Source organism: Pelobates fuscus, chromosome 1 (assembly GCF_036172605.1).
Source record: "Pelobates fuscus isolate aPelFus1 chromosome 1, aPelFus1.pri, whole genome shotgun sequence".
Classification (NCBI taxonomy): Eukaryota; Metazoa; Chordata; class Amphibia; order Anura; family Pelobatidae; genus Pelobates; species Pelobates fuscus.
Window position 1 is genome coordinate 449763610 of NC_086317.1, and position 16358 is coordinate 449779967.

At 38.8% G+C, this 16358-nt stretch overlaps 1 protein-coding gene across 1 annotated transcript in view; it reads right to left on the minus strand.

Annotated features, from left to right (window-relative positions):
* The window catches only part of DYNC2H1 (dynein cytoplasmic 2 heavy chain 1), a 330703-nt gene that overhangs the window by 76619 nt on the left and 237726 nt on the right, over window positions 1-16358 (minus strand). The window contains exon 84 of the mRNA XM_063430335.1: window positions 16117-16233. Within this exon, the coding sequence (XP_063286405.1) occupies window positions 16117-16233 (117 nt within the window). The remainder of the gene's footprint in view (window positions 1-16116; window positions 16234-16358) is intronic.

Below are 16358 nucleotides of genomic sequence, written 5' to 3' on the forward strand. Positions count from 1 at the left end.
TCAGATGTAAAAATAAATAGTAACATGTATGAGGATTAGTTCAGGTTAAGATCAGTTATGACTAGTCCAAAGCAAGATTTCTCCTGACAATATATCATTGAGATCAATAAGAAACAACAAGCAATACAAATATCAATCGGAAATGAAATAGAAATGAATGTGCTTTGAGATCACAGCATATATGAGATGCCTCGCTTGTTGTATGGCTGGAATATATAACAAGCTTCTCCCTGATTAAATTTGTGAAGAGAAGACTGGAGTGGTCGCCATTTCACCCAGCTCTGAGTGTCCGCTCAAAATTAACTGCATCAAGCCTCACCCAACCCTGGGACTAGCAGGCACTGCCTCTGGACCCCGTGTTGGTTATGCAGAAGCTTTTTTTCCTATCCACGAGCATGAAATATCGCAACCGGGGACGTAAGGACTACCGCGTGGGCGGACGGCCCCGAAAGCTTGACGGGGGCTACCAAGTGTGGAGTGCTGCCAAAATTACAGTCCAACAACAAGACGGCCACACTAATACTGACATGGGGGGAGGAAGGGGGGAGGGCAATCGAAAAAAAAGATTGTGAGGCCTTACCGCCAGTGCCAATTAAAACAGACTTAATAAACAGCTCAGCTGTGGAAAGTCCTAACCGAGAGACCCCACAAGAAGCAGACGACTCTGCCCCTGCATCCAAGAGGGACATTTAACTCAAGCTTGCTGGCCTGCAACACAATCTACAACAAATGTGAGAACCAGACCTAGCAGTGCTCTCTACAGAGGTACAAGCAGTGATCGAGCGTACTCAAGCCACAGAGGAAGACATCATAAACTTAAAACAAGGCTTAACCTCTCTTGGCGAACAGGTAAGCCCTGTAGTCCCTGTAGTCCATGCAACCTACTTTTTTGGCGGAAATCACAACACTCTATGACAGAGGCAGAAGGAAGAATATAAAGGTCAGGGGGTTGCCAGAGTCAGTGCCCTTGGAAGAGCTCTCACACTTTATTAAACACCTGGTGTCCACAATCTTCCCAATAAGGCAGGCTAAACACTTTGCTTTCGATGGAGTGTACCAAATAGCCAAAATACCTCAGCAGCACCCTGTGATGTTATACTACACTGTCAAACACTATATGACAAAATCAGCCTGATGACAGCGCTCAGAGGGAAGATACTCTATAAATTTGAGTCATGTCACATCACCCTCTTCCAGAACTTGAGCAGGTCCACATTGCTCTGGCATAAATCCATGCAGCCCATTACCGCAGCTCTCCAAACTACAGGTGGGCAATCCCGGTGTCACTTATAGTCACCAAAGATGGGAAAACACACAAGGCCTTTGAGTCTCTCTGACCATAGCATCGTCTCACAAGGACAGCCTCAAGCCCACTTCTGGAATGTTGAGAACATACCTGCATTCGTACCCAGGAATGGTGAAGTTCAATTACCTCACCTTGCAATCCATCTACAAGTTGTATGTTTGTATGGTTTATCTTATGTTATTACGGTCTTGCTTAAAAGTTCTGTTTTGATACCCTTCCGAGGCCGTCATACTAAGTTCCGGTGATGCAACACCCACCCCCCCAATAGCCCCCTGTCTGCTCTGGAGCATCTCTCTAGCACATTGCCGCCATCACCTCACATATTTAAACCCTAGATGCACACAACTGGGTTATCCGACTTTTCCACTGCAGGGCTTAACTTAGAGAAAGGTACACATACATTTTCAAAAAAGATTGCTATATGTACTTATTTCATGTTAAGTAGGATCTCACAGTACTAGGAAGAACTAATAAGGAAAATATTAAATTTAGGGACGTGTAATATATACTGTGATGGGGCATAGGGTTTCAGTTATTCATATGAACTATGGACTTTGGAGAGAAACCATGTAGGAAATATATTGTGAATAGGTAACAATTTGAGGATTTTTTTAAATAAAATGTAATTCAATTGTTGCGATATAGAGAACTGTTACATGTGAAGTAGAATGTAAAGCTGTAATCATATTGAAGATGAGGAATTGAAATATACATTGCATACAAAGTAAGGTGTGAATAGAGCTAAGAACAGGAACGATATGAGAGAATGGCATTAGGTGTGAAAAAATAGAAGAATCTAATGAGTTGAAGAATGTTTCCAAGACGGACCATCTGGCTCTCTATCAGATCTAGTGGAGGTAGGACCCTGGAAAATAAATTAACATGGCTTTACTACTTGCAATGTGGGAGGGCCCCACAGCACTCCTGAAATGTTGCAGTGTATAATTATGGTGCTTGGAGTGTTCCTTTAATAAGTACATTCTAAACTTTGTAATGATTGAAGTGGCTTGGAACGTGAGACGGCCAGAATTACAAGCTGTGGTGTAAAGGGACAGTGTAAGTACCGTTACCATTGATGCTTCTTAAATAGGTTATAGTGCAAGGAGTTCAATGTACCAGTCTTCCTTCATCTTTCATTATAGTGATTTGATAAACATTATTTATTGCAGTCATAAGCTCACCCATCACTCTAGAATTACCGGATCCTATATTGCCAGGAAAAGCTGTTTTCCTGGCACTATAAGTTTCTAGGTGCCCCCCTCCATTGCACCCCCTCTCCCGTGGTGCTTACCTGAATCCAGCATCGATGTCCCTCTGCGCTGGGTCAGGCTCCGCCCATGCTCTTCCCCCACCGATGTGGGCTGGCAGGGGAAACCTAATGCACATTAGGATTTTCCATAAAAAAGCATTGATCAATGCTTTCCTATGGGAAAAAAAATCTGACGCTAGAGGTCCTCATGCACAGCGTGAAGATGTCCAGCGTCAGATAACGGACCACTTTGTTTCAGGAAGCCCTCTAGTGGCTGTCTAGTAGACAGCCACAGTGGGCAGACCTAGAGCTGCAATATAAACATTGCGGTTCTCCAAATTGCAGCACTAGGTGAAAAGTGACACAGCACCCAGACCACTTCAATGAGCTGAAGTGGTCTGGGTGCTTACAGTGTCCCTTTAATGACTGTGAGATATCACAACAGAAAATATCTATAGTGAGATGCAGCATTACTGTATTTCAACCACACACATTCCTGATCCTGGTTTCCTTCAGGAAAAACAATATTCCAACAGGAGTGTAAGCAGTCAGGGAGCTTTATTTTTATTGTGGAGAGCATCAGACTTAACTCATTCAGAACAAGCAGTTAGCCAAAGCAAGTGAATTAACAGTCCTGTGATATAACAGTCCACGTGATAGGAAATTTACTGAGTTTTAGGACCCCTATGTGGATCAATCGCATGTTATTTTCTTCTACTTTTTCCAAGTAATTTTAAAAGAATAGATAGTAGACATACTCCCTATATTTATTTTAGTGTGATTTACCTGTGGTGAACTCATTTTAACATCAAATAATTAATAAACTCAATTTCAATAGAGAATTTCACAATTTTAGCATCAACATGGCAAGTTGGCTATGAATTCATTGCAGCTAATAACCCCCAACACATACTTTCGGTTATGATACATTGTGCCACCGAGCGGTCACTTTAATTCAAATATAACAGAGGAATTTTCATCAGAGCCAATACAAGTTTAATATGTGTTGATGTATTATTTATAAGGTGTGACAAGCAGGAAAGGAATTGCAATACAAAATACAATAAATAAAGCACATTCGAGAGTGTCTAAATAAGTGTATCTATGCTAGCAGAAAACATAAAAATGATAACACACACACAAAAAAAAAGTCTCAGTCTCGTCTCTTGAAACACTGGAGACTTATCTAGGGAGCTGCTTAGCTGGATTCTGAGATAAAAAAAAAAAAAAAGAATAGTGAGAGAGAACTAACCTTAGAGGCACCCCCTAAACAAAAACAAAAATTCTAGAACAGAAGTCCTATGTAATCGTACATGAAGATGTGAAATATGTTAAATCTGCCAGGCAATGGTGGATTCAGTATTGGCAGTAGATGTTCAAAATAGTGTTAGTGAGACTTTAATCTCTTTTTTGTCCCATTTTCAGGGAAAAGTGAAAATGACAAGTAGGAAGGCAATCTATAAAAATGACAAAGCTCACAATGTACTCTGTTCAACCTTAAATTGCTAGCACACACCCATAGCAACTATATACAACTATACGACAAATCTGCAGCATATGCTTTTATGACACTGGCAAACAAATACAGGCTTTCTAGGAAAAAATATATGAGTTTAGTTCCCTTCCTACCAAAGGGAAAAAGGGTCTAGAAAATAAGCTATACAATATATTTTTTTTATTATTATATATTTTCATAGTGCATAGATATACATACAAGCTTGTTATGCTACGACAGCAGTAACAAGCATTTTTGATCATACAGTGTCATAGCATGTGAGAAAGTTGCACATTTTTCGAGGTTTTAATAAACAGGCTAAATTAGAGATCTAATCGAAAGACCCGAGAGAGTATACGGTTAAAGAAAAATAATACTACTAGGTTCAGGCAAAGCGCTTATGTCTAAGGTGATTGAGTTAAACTGGGTGTTAATTAACTAACAAGACAATATAAACACCTATAGACTGCAAGCTTGTTTAAGCAGGGCCCTCTTCAACCTATTGTTTCTGTAAGTTTTCTTGTAATTGTCCTATTTATAGTTAAATCCCCGCTCTCATAATATTGTAAAGGGCTACGTAATCTGTTGGCGCTATATAAAGGGCAATAATAATAATGAGAGTAGTTTCAATAGTATATAAGAGCATGCTTAACTACAGGGTCATGGTGGTTATACATGGTGGTTGAAGTGAAAACTAGCTTAGGATGAGATATCACAGTAGCTGATTGAAATACAGGGCTGGGTCGAAGGGTTGGTAGTAATTGAGTGTTAGTGGTGGTATTGTCCCACCGTGGGAAAGGGGTATGAAGGCAAATCCCGCGCACCCGCTTGCAGGATAGAATGTCCCCTTCAGCCTATGCCCTCCAGGCTTTCAGCACAGTCCAGCCTGTTGTCGTTCTGCCAGCGGGGCCTGGACTTCAGCTGTGTGGGACCTTGTGAGTTTGGATGATGGTGAGGGTGTGATGTAGGCAGCTTTGGTACCTGTCTCAGCGAGTATCGTGCTTCTGTTTGACTGACGCTGTTACTCGGTGTCCTACGGCAAGGATCGATCGCTCGCCGGGGCTTGGTCTGCCTCCACCGACTTTGTTTAAGTGGGTTCTGGCAGGGTTTTCCCTGTGTCATTGAAGCGGGTTGTTGTGCGGTTGGATATTTGGCAGGTGCATGCCGGACCTCCTCAGCAGTGTGCAGGTGAGGGGTAAGTTTGGATAGTCAGGTGGCAAACAGTTTATCCAGCCAGTCTGTGAGAGAGGGTGTAAGGCTGCACGTGGCATCCGCCATTTTGGATGCAGTTCACTTGACTTGCTCCCACTACCAGACTTGATGTTCCCAGGATATCCCTCAGCAGCAGTGGGGGAGGGGATGGGGGGGAAAGCACGAGAGAGAGACTTCAGGCTTTGTGTTAAACCAAGGGATCGCCTGCCTTCCCCGCATGAGTTGTGAGTAGGCCTCATGTAGGCTGTGTGTCTACTCTGGCTGTTGCCGCCGATCTCGGTCAAGAACATGAATAAGGTAAGTACCGCTGGGTCCCTCCACCTTCAGGACACATCAGCAGTGCGATTTCAGCAGAGATTTGTCACAATTTGGGATGTTTTAGAGCTCTTTCTCACAGAGCTCTCATGATGTGCGACCGGTCAGTGCAGCAGTTAGGCTCCGCCCCATAAGCTATACAATTTAAGAGGATGTAAAGTTGTTCAGGAATAGATTTTTCATTTTATGATTCCTCAAGAAGCACAGAATGCTGTATTGCAATTGTTAGGATTACAATACCTTAGAAGTTAATAGGGAGTGCTGTCTGAAATGTGTGAATTACACAAACACAATAAAGTTTTTCTGTACATAGTTTACCCAGTGGGGGAGGAGCGTGGGCGAAGCCTAACCCAGCGCCGATTCAGGTAAGTCACTGAAAAGGTTTTAACCCCTTCAGTGCCACGGGACGGGGTCATGAGTGAGGGGGTACTGCAGGAGCCTATAGTGCCAGGAAAACGGGTTTGTTTTCCTGGCACTATAGAATCCCTTTAATCACAAAATAAATTCAAAAATTACATAGTTTAAATTCACCTTTCTGGGGCCTAAGAAACATAACAGTGAGAATAACTATCACCTGTGGATTTGGGGGATTTAATTCAAATATTAAGAGGAAGTGGGAGTCACTAATATCAATCCCTGAATTTTTTATATTTGGGTCAGCGCCGGAAGGAAGTAGTTAAGTTCCTGTCACTTCCTCCTGGCACACTGAGATAACAGAGACAGGAGAGTCTGGATCAGCAGCAGCCCACTCATATCAGCCGCATCCAGCCCCACTGTGCTACTGGACCCAAGGAAAGCCCCTCCTACGCCCTCAAGGTAGGTAAGAGGAGGGTGATAATATATGTTTTTTTTTCCCTGTGTGTGTGTGTATGTCTGTATGTGTATTTGTCTGTATTTTATCTATGAATCTCTGTGTGTGTGTGTGTGTGTGTGTGTGTATAAAAAATACTTTGAGAGTGTGAGAGAATGTGTCTGTCAGTGAGTGTGTACACGTGTGTCTGAGTGTGTGTCATTCTGTATGTTTGTATATATGTGTGTATGTGTGTAGTGTATGTGTCTGTTTGTGTGTGTGTATCCATCTGTCAGTGCATGTACATGCTTAGGTCACCAGTTCCCCTCTGGTCACATGGGAATGGTGTTTTTATTTACCTTTTTCCAACGATGTGCCAGTCTTGCTACGGCTGGCACGTCTACATAGCTGAGTTAATTTTGATGATCTCAGCCAATCCAATGCTTTTCCATAGGAAAGTATTGGGAAGCTATTGAGCACGCGCCGCAAAATGCTGCACTAATCAGCATTTCCTCATAGAGATGCTTTAAATCAATGCATCTCTATGGGGAACGTTCAGCTCCTCCATGCAACGCGTGGAGCTACTAAATGAAGATTGGAGATTCTTTAGTGTCTAGATAGCAGAAGCTTTTTTCAACAACAAATATACAATTCTTAAAGGAACAGGTTATAGACACCAGAGCCATTAAATTACATTAAATTAAATTACAGTGGTCCTGGTGACTAAATTGTATATTTGCCGGAAAAAAACTGTCTCCTAACTTTTTTAACTGGTTTCTATATTTAAAGCAAATTTGTCAAGCCCTGTTATAATTTCAACAAAAGAAAAAGTGGTCAATGAGTGTGGCACTGAGGACACTATAGAATTATGCACTCTGGTAAAATCAATCAATATGTTCTGAGGCATTGGACAATCTATTTGACAAGATTAAAATCGATTTAAAAGTGAATTTATCGGAACAGGTGTTTGATAGCTCAGAAAATTTAGTATCACAGACTAAAGACAAGAATTTGAATATAGCCCAAAAGTACATAACTTTTGGATAAGCACAAGGGACATATTAAGTAGTATTTTTCAGAGATTAATTGATTTGTCTCATTGTACTTTCCTTTTATCTTGCACGATTGAGGGACTTCCCAAACATAATCAAAATCGTTTCAATGTAATCACATTAGTAGCTCGTAGAGTCATAGCAGCAGCTTGGCTCAAAATGGATCCCCCAAGATTGTAAGATGTTATTACAAAAATTTAAGATAATGCGGTTATGGACGAATTGACCTCTAAAGTCAGACAGTCACAGGATACATTTGCAAAAGTCTGAAATCCCTGGAGAGAATTTACATCCAACAGTCTTTAATGTTTTATGACTGACATTTTTTATGATATACATGCAGTGGTATGTCCTCCCCTCAATCATCATCTTCTTTAAATATAGCATCTTGGGCGTAAAAAACCAAGGGCAGGGTATAGAATAATCGATACCATACTAATATCAACATCGGAGGAAAGGGATTTAGGGGTGATTATTTCTGATGACTTAAAGGTAGGCAGACAATGTAATAGAGCAGCAGGAAATGCTAGCAGAATGCTTGATTGTAAAGGGAGAGGTATTAGCAGTAGAAAGAGAGAAGTGCATCATGCAGTACTCAAGACCATATTTTCAGAAGGATATTGATACTTTAGATAGAGTTTAGAGAAGGACTAATAAACTGGTTCATGGATTGCAGGATAAAACTTACCAGGAAAGGTTAAATGATCTTAACATGTATAGCCTGGAGGAAAGACATAGGAAGCCAAAATGTTTACAAATAGTTTTAGGAAGTATTAGTTTACAGAGAGGGGAATGGACGCATGAGATAGCCTTCCAGCTGAAGTAGTAGAGGTTAATACAGTGACGGAGTTTAAGCATGCGAGTGATAGGCATAAGGCTATCCTAGACTGAAGATAAGGTCAAGGACTAATTAAAGTATTTCAAAAAATTGGGCAGACTAGATGGGCCGAATGGTTCTAATCTGCCGTCCTGGCATCATAACAACCCAATTTAGATGAAGTTGCTTTGGTGCCTGGACAGTCCCTTAAAATTTGCTGATCTGGAAGATCGCTTACGAAGGAGGAACCTTAGAGTGAAAGAAATCTCTGAAGATATTCCTGATGATCAACTGGAAGCATACTGTAAAAACTTTGTTTCATCCTTTGTGGCTAAAGATAAGTTGGGATGTTTTTATTTTATCCTCTGCATAGACTTCCTAAACCTAGAATCCCTGCACTTTCAGACAAGCCAAGAGATATTATCACGCTTTAACATTAACTATATAAAGGGCTTATTACTAACGGAATTTAAGAGGAAACCTGTTCTGGGTAAATATAAAAATCTAGTATTGTTCTCAGATTTATCTTCGGTTACGTGGAACAACAGGAAAAAAAATAGTGATGTGATTTTATGCCTAAGGAAAAAAAAAAAGTTGGTGTTTTTAAAGATTAATATTAGTGGCAGAAATATTAAGTGAATGATATATTTTTGATTATTTTTTTACTTACATTTTTTCTCTATAATTACTGGAATTTTAGGCACATTAGATAAATTAATATATAGAAATTAAATTTGAGTATATTTTTCATGAAATTGATTGTAATGGGAGATATGTTATTCTTAGTTTCAGATAAAATGATCTAGTTCAGGACTTCCTAAACTTTTGTGGGCAGAGACCTACTTTTGAAAACAGTAAGCCCACTCGCTTGTAGGCTGTCACTTCCTCCCATTTGGCCGATATTACATGGACCGGTCACCCTCTTAAGGGGCCGTGGCGCCTGACCGAACCCCTGTACAGCACACTTTGGGAAGACCCTGATCTAGTTCATACAGGTGAAAATCTTTCAGCCCAAAATTATTTCCTAGTTTTATATTTTCAGTTCTTTGATAGAGAAGACCGAGAGAATCTCTAAGTGCTAGCTACGGGATGTGATATGAATTGCATAGCTGATATCAACTTAGATAAAAGACTAATAAAGGGGAAAAGGTGAATTCAAAAATCTTTTGAAACTTACTAGATGTATGTTTAAGAATAGATATTTTTTTTTACATCTGGAGGACTCAACATCCCTCTGAAAAATGATTTTACACATTTCTCTAATGGACATCTCTCTTATTCAAGGATAGATGCTATATTTACAAAATCTGATTACTTGTAAAAATGTATTTCTTCACACATAGGAAATATTGTTTGATCGTGCCCCAGTCTTCCACACTTTTAAGAATAATCCTGTTAATATTAAAGCTGAATGGTGAATAAATGAGCACAATCTGATCTTGGAGACTACTAGGCAGAGTCTGTTCAACTACAGCAAATTTTATAGATTAATGATAACAACAAGGTGTCTGACCCTACACTCTGGGGTGCTTTAAAATGCACTATTAGAGAATATTTGATAAAACCTGATGTTTATCTAAGGAAACAGAAAGGGAAATCGTTTTTTAGATTTATACATCAAGTTAGCGAATCTTGAAAGTTTAAATAAATTAGATCCTAAATCAGGTTTAGCTGAAGAAATAATTAAAATAAAAAAAGAGATTAATGATGAAATGAATGAAAAGCTGAAATTTAATTTTTTAAAAAACTATACAGAATTGGTATTATGGCAACAACAGAGTGAATAACATCCTTACCAATTAGTTTTCGAAGAAAAATTAAAGACATAGGGACAAGAAACGTGTTGATAATAAACGTGCTACTAGATCCCATTCAAATTGCTGATGCGTTCAGAAACTATTACAGCTCACTATTTATTAGTAAATAGAGGGGGGTAATTCTAGGTCAAGTATAAAATGATTTTTTGCAGAACCTTAAGTTACCTATGATAGGTGGGTCTCCTCAATAAACCCTTTTCATTGGCTGAATTAAGGAACGTTATTTCGAGCTTAAAAAAGGGGAAGCCCAAAGAGTTGCTGCACTACGTAAACAGTCTCAGGCACAATTGAAGCAATATATATATACACACACAGAAAGAGGGAGCCGGCTGGTATCTAAATGAAATATACAAAAATAATATAGTGTAAATATTATAATGCACTCACAAGATCTTGTATGATTCAGGCATGTAAGGTGCCTCCCCTGATGGTGTGGGGGGCTTGGGAAACTTCCCCTGGATTATTCCACTCAAATACAGGACTCCGGGTGGATGTTGAAAAAGAGCAGCTTTTAATAAGACGATAAAAGCAAATAAATGAATATAGCGGTGGGTCCTATGCGTTTCGTCCCTTTAGCAGAGTATGGGACTTCCTCAGGGACCACAGAATAAAAACAATTACACAAATACAATGTAACCAAAAAAAGCAGCCTAACAACCCTCCACCCACAAGTCCTTTATATAGGGCTATTCCCCAAGAGTCCACCTTAATCACATGAGCTGCTTCCTTCTCCATCATTGGTCCAATGCAAACCAGCATCATCTGTTTGGGATCACCTCTTTACTTGATCTCTTTCACCAGCTGGTCCTTGTTACATCAGCAATCTCCCGGTCTGACTCCATGATCACACGCTTCCTTGCATTCCAACAACCAGAAGTGCCTTGCGTTCCGGCAATCTTTCTGAAACCGGAAAGCTTAAAAAAGGGGAAGTCCAAAGAGTTGCTGCACTACGTAAACAGTCTCAGGCACAATTGAAGCAATGGCAAAAGGACCTTTATGCACTAAATGTGCAAAACCCATTAACACCATCTCTATCCCTTAGAAGCCAGAACCTGTACCTGACCAGACTTATTCACCAGCATGCCCTTCAGGCCACCTGTAATCAGCTTAAAACCACAAAGTCAATACTTATGCTCAGGGGAACAAGGCGAGTAATTTCTTAGCCGCTAGATTGAAGGAACGACAAGCCTCTCAAAAGATAGCATATCTCACAAAGCGAACGGGAACCAAAATACATACTCCAAAATATATCAGTGATGAATTTGCATGATACTACGCGGATCTGTACAATTTAAAAAGAAAATCAGGTTCGGGAGGCTTGTTGGTGTCCCTTGATGCAGAAAAGGCCTTTGACTGTCTTCATTGGGGGTTCCTAGAGGCGGTGCTACTTAAATTTGACATCCCTGGGGGATTCCTGTCAATGGTGAGGGCCTTATATAACAATCCGACGGCGCGATGTGCTCAATGCTGTTTTTCTGTTTAACCCCTTCACAATAACAAATGGGAAAAGGCAAGGTTGCCCCTGTCTCCTCTACTATACGTTCTGGCCTTAGAACCTTTAGCACAGAAGATTAGAAGCCACACTTCCACGGCATCCAGATAGGGGACGGGAATATAAGGCAAATTTATTTGCAGACGATGTGCTACTGACTGATGCAGCCCAGGGTTTCACTCCCAAATCTATTACAGACAATAACGGATTACGGCAAACTATCTTATTATAAATTAAATGTAACCAAGATGCAAGCATTAGGGTTGGGCATACCAGAGACTGAGGTACAAGCGCTTCACAATTCCTTCTCTTTGGATTGAAGATTGGATTTCATCACATTTCTGGGGCTTAAACTCACAAAGAATCTGGTGGACCTTCTGAAACAAAACTATGAACAGGTAAGAAAGTGGAGCGAAGACATGGGGAAAGCAAGGAGATGGGAGGAAGGGAGGTCACAGCTAACGGGCCAAGCTGAGGTGTGATTTCTAGTTTTCATGGATCAACAACCATATCAACAACCGAGCTCGGAATGGTATAGGCAAACATAAGATGCACCAACTGTTCTAAATAGATTTTATATGCTCTATTACGAATACAGAGTGCACCCGTACAAGCAACTGGCGCAAACTCATTTTGTAAATAATTAAACCCTTTTAAAAAAAAAATTCTACTGGTGTATCTTTATCTTTCTTTCATTTTTTTTTTTTTTTTTTTTTTAAAGAGTCAAGTATCACAGAGAGGGTAATTTAGAGGGTAATTTAGAATAGGGAATAGCCCCTCCACCAAAGGGTATACCACGTGTACTGTAAAAGAGAACACGAGGGGATAGATGGCAGCAGCCAACAGATCAAAACCACTCAGCTGAGGGCGTTAGCCAGTTAGTTATTCGAGACCACATGGGTGAAATCCAAGGTTAACACTGTTGTACCATTGTAACAGTATAGTAAGGGTGATGCCGTAAAGGCTAAGATTTAGTGGCAAAAGATATGCTTCAAATTAAAAGATGCCCAGAATGACTAATCGGTAATACACCGGATGTGACAGGAAGCACTAATTGAGTAATAGCAATGGCACCAAACTCAAATGGGAATATGCAACCTTTGTTAATGTCAATGTACATATTGTTTTGCAACCACTGGCTTTAGTGTTCTAACCCTATAATCACTACTGCGATGGGGATGGCAGTGAATACCCTTACCTTTTTATCTTCTGTATCCCGTTGAAAAGCTTTTGACTCAATAAAAATTGACCAATTGATAAAAGAAAAAAAGGGGGAAGTCCCTGTTTAAAGAATTAAGGACCAATTGATTCCCCCTATGATAGCTAGAATGTTTAATTACATGGAGAGGAACAAAGCTTTTTCAGCAGAAATGCTCCATGCTTCTGTATGTCTGATATTAAAATTGGGGAAAGATCCTGGACATGTATCAAATTATAGACCAATTTCACTTACTAATATAATTTCCAAAATATTTTCAACAATTTTGGCAGAAAGACTGAAAGTGGTAATTGCTGATCTGGTTCAACCGGACCAGTCTAATTTTGATTCCTATAACAAGCTACCTAAAGTACTTATTTAGGAAGATAAGTAGTTACAATGGCTTTTATGCTTATATGTTATATTTTGAAGTATCCAATAGGTTCAATATGCAATCATATTTTTTAACATTACCTACTGTGAATCATGAGGCCTGTAGTCCAGCGTCAGTGGAAGGCCTTTTTGGCAGCTAATGGAAGCTAAAATTTTAGACCAAATAATGAGCTTAAATGTCTTATTTGCAACGGTCATTAAATGTACTCCTTAAAACTAGAAAAGAGCTGTGACCTAAAAAAATTGCCGTTTCTTTCAATATGATGTAGATTTTAACAGTGATACATTAAAACGCATCATTAAAAATAGTGCGTAAAAGCTATTTAATAGACCTTCAAGCAGAATGACTACTCTTTCCAGTTCCAATAGCTAATTGTGAACTTCGAGCTGTCTGTGGTCTATTTATAGGCTTTTTCATATAATGGGCATCTAAGTGAAAAAATAAGGCAGCAGTGATTTCAAAGGAACAATTTGTTGCATAATGAGTAACTAATGATTCCAGAATATTCATGTTTTACAGAACCCTTTTCAGAGAAAGTCCTCTATTAATCATCGTGTAGAAAAAGAACAGTTCATCTCTACAAGTAAGCAAGCTTGGAAGAAAAACAAAAATGCTGATACCTTATGATATTGACACAAGTACGAGAACACCAATTACGGACTATTATGGAGATCAACGATTGCGATATACGTACTCACGGCAAGTTGATGTGAGCTGATAATAAACTGATGTTTTAGGAGCTAATCGTCAGTCACTAAAGTGTGACTTGTTGAGCATTCAAAGTGAATTCAAAAATAATTTTCAAAATTAGGCTGATATCGCCAAACTTGAAGAACAGCAGACTTGGAGAATTTCCTAATCTAGCTCCTCTGCCTTAAATGGGACATTTACTTTGAAATCACTTTCAATTCCTGACCATTCTCACTTCAGTAAATAGCCCTATTAGTGAATCATCTTGTGCATTTAAACAAAGATAGCACATGTAGAATAACACTTAGAACAGGACATTATATAGGTTTTCATTAGTCTGGCTTACATTTTGCACAGTTGCTCTCAAATCTGTATTTATTGAAAACCATCAATGGTGCACTGAAGTAAACAAATTAAAAACAGATACTTTAATAAGAGGAATACGGAATATATACCCAGTCTGTACAACTCTCCTACTGGGTAGATTGTTTTTAATGCCTCTAGAAAGTGCATTAATACAGACTTTTAATACAGAACTGTAGGTGGCAAGCTTACAATTCTTCTAACCTCTGCTTAGTTTACAACCACAATGTTAGTTTGTTCTTTATTCCTACGCATTGCTGATGATATTGTATGAGGATAGTTGATTTAGGGGCAACTACAAAAAAACATTAAAAATAAAAATTAAGGGTTATTTCTGTGGAGTATGGACTGTATTATTTAATGTACAATATGCATTGTATATGCATGATATATATGTATATTGCATAGTATGGTGTATATACATCCAATATGGATATACATCTAGCTATATTGTTACATACAATACAGACTCTTGACATCCACTTAACTGGAAATGGAAGGGTTACATTTTAAATTAGCACAAATAACATGTGCCTGTCAATCATTTCCAACCAAAAATGAAAAAAAAGAAGGAAAAAAAAAGGCAAAATTCACATTAATTAGATCCCACACATAGGCCAAGTTCTCCCTTCAGTTTAATCCTGCTTTACTGATGTGATTCCCCCTTCCTGCAGGCCAGGCTGACGGAGGACTTGAGTGACATGGATGTGGACCTTGCCACCATGGGTAATCAATTGTCAACATGTTATGCTGAACTGAGAAACGCTGAACATCTAGACTCCAACCATTATGACCACTTTAAATCACTGCAGTGGTCATGGTGCTTGGAGTGACCCTTTAATAAAGGTTACATATTTTATGAGAAATTATTTTATTTATTCTAAAGTAACTAAACAATGGTTGTCCAACAAATACAAATTGATAGTCTCACATGTCAGCTCTTTTCCTTGATATTATTTAATTTAATTATTGACTGCCAAATATCTAAGATCGAGCCATTTACGTTCAAAGCAAACATTTCTCTACACAAAAATTTACACTGTGTAATATTAAACATTTAGATATGAAAGTACATATCTTGAGACAAGCATGCGGTTCGTAGAAGTAGTATTAATCCTCCATGAAAAAAAGAGGGTGAATGATCTTTGTGAGAAAGCACGTTCAATAGAATGCTATAGATTTCATTATACTGAAATTACCTTAATTGGAATGGTGAACTAAAATGTCTCACCTACAGAGTCCGAAAGTGAATTTTGTAGGAAGCATACTAGAGTTTAATTTATGGTCCAGCAACTCAAATAATAAAGAATGGAAGAAAACTAAAGTTGCAAGATCAATAGTTGATTTAGAGGCAACTACAAAAAAAAGCAGGATCAAATTTTAACAGGCTCTATAGAGGAACGGTCACTTATCAGAGAGTGACTTATCTGTTGCTCATTTTGTCACATGGGAAAAGCTTTTGAAGAGGTAATTGTGTGGAGAATGCAGCGGAGGAAAGTATAAAATGCACTTTTCTTATTGGCACTATAGTGTCCCAAAGATCATTATATTTCGATGATATTTCAGGCATGGTCATGCAGGTCCTAACATCTGTTTTAGAAATACTGTAGAGTGCATGTGCAGTTGGGCAATTCCTTATTGCTGCCAGAGCAATGGTATCCGGGAAGACAGCACCAATGAGGTTAAATTCATTTGCATGGTCAGTTCTAGCTATGATAGCAAAATCAACCAGCATATCACGGTACAAATTAACACAGCCATAATGTTGAAATGCATTATGCAAATACCTTGTTTATTAAAACTTTTAGCGAAAATCTTTTTCTGTAACAATATTTCAGTATGCAATACCACGTTACAATCGAAATTGATACTCCCATATTCAAGTGTATTTTTATAATAGAAATAGTAAATATATATAAAACATACCTGATTCAGCTTCTTCCATAAATTAAGGACAGGGGATAATTCATTAGACCATAATTCTCTATCGAATTTGGAGCCAGCCGTTACAGACCTGCTGAGAATCCGTAGCTGTGAAATAACCTACAACACAAACGGTAAACACATTCAGTTCGCTTAATATTAGCACAAAATTTATGAGTTTCAAAACGTTTTCAGAACCACAATAAATAAACATTATTATTAATTAACTAAAACAGTTAACGAAC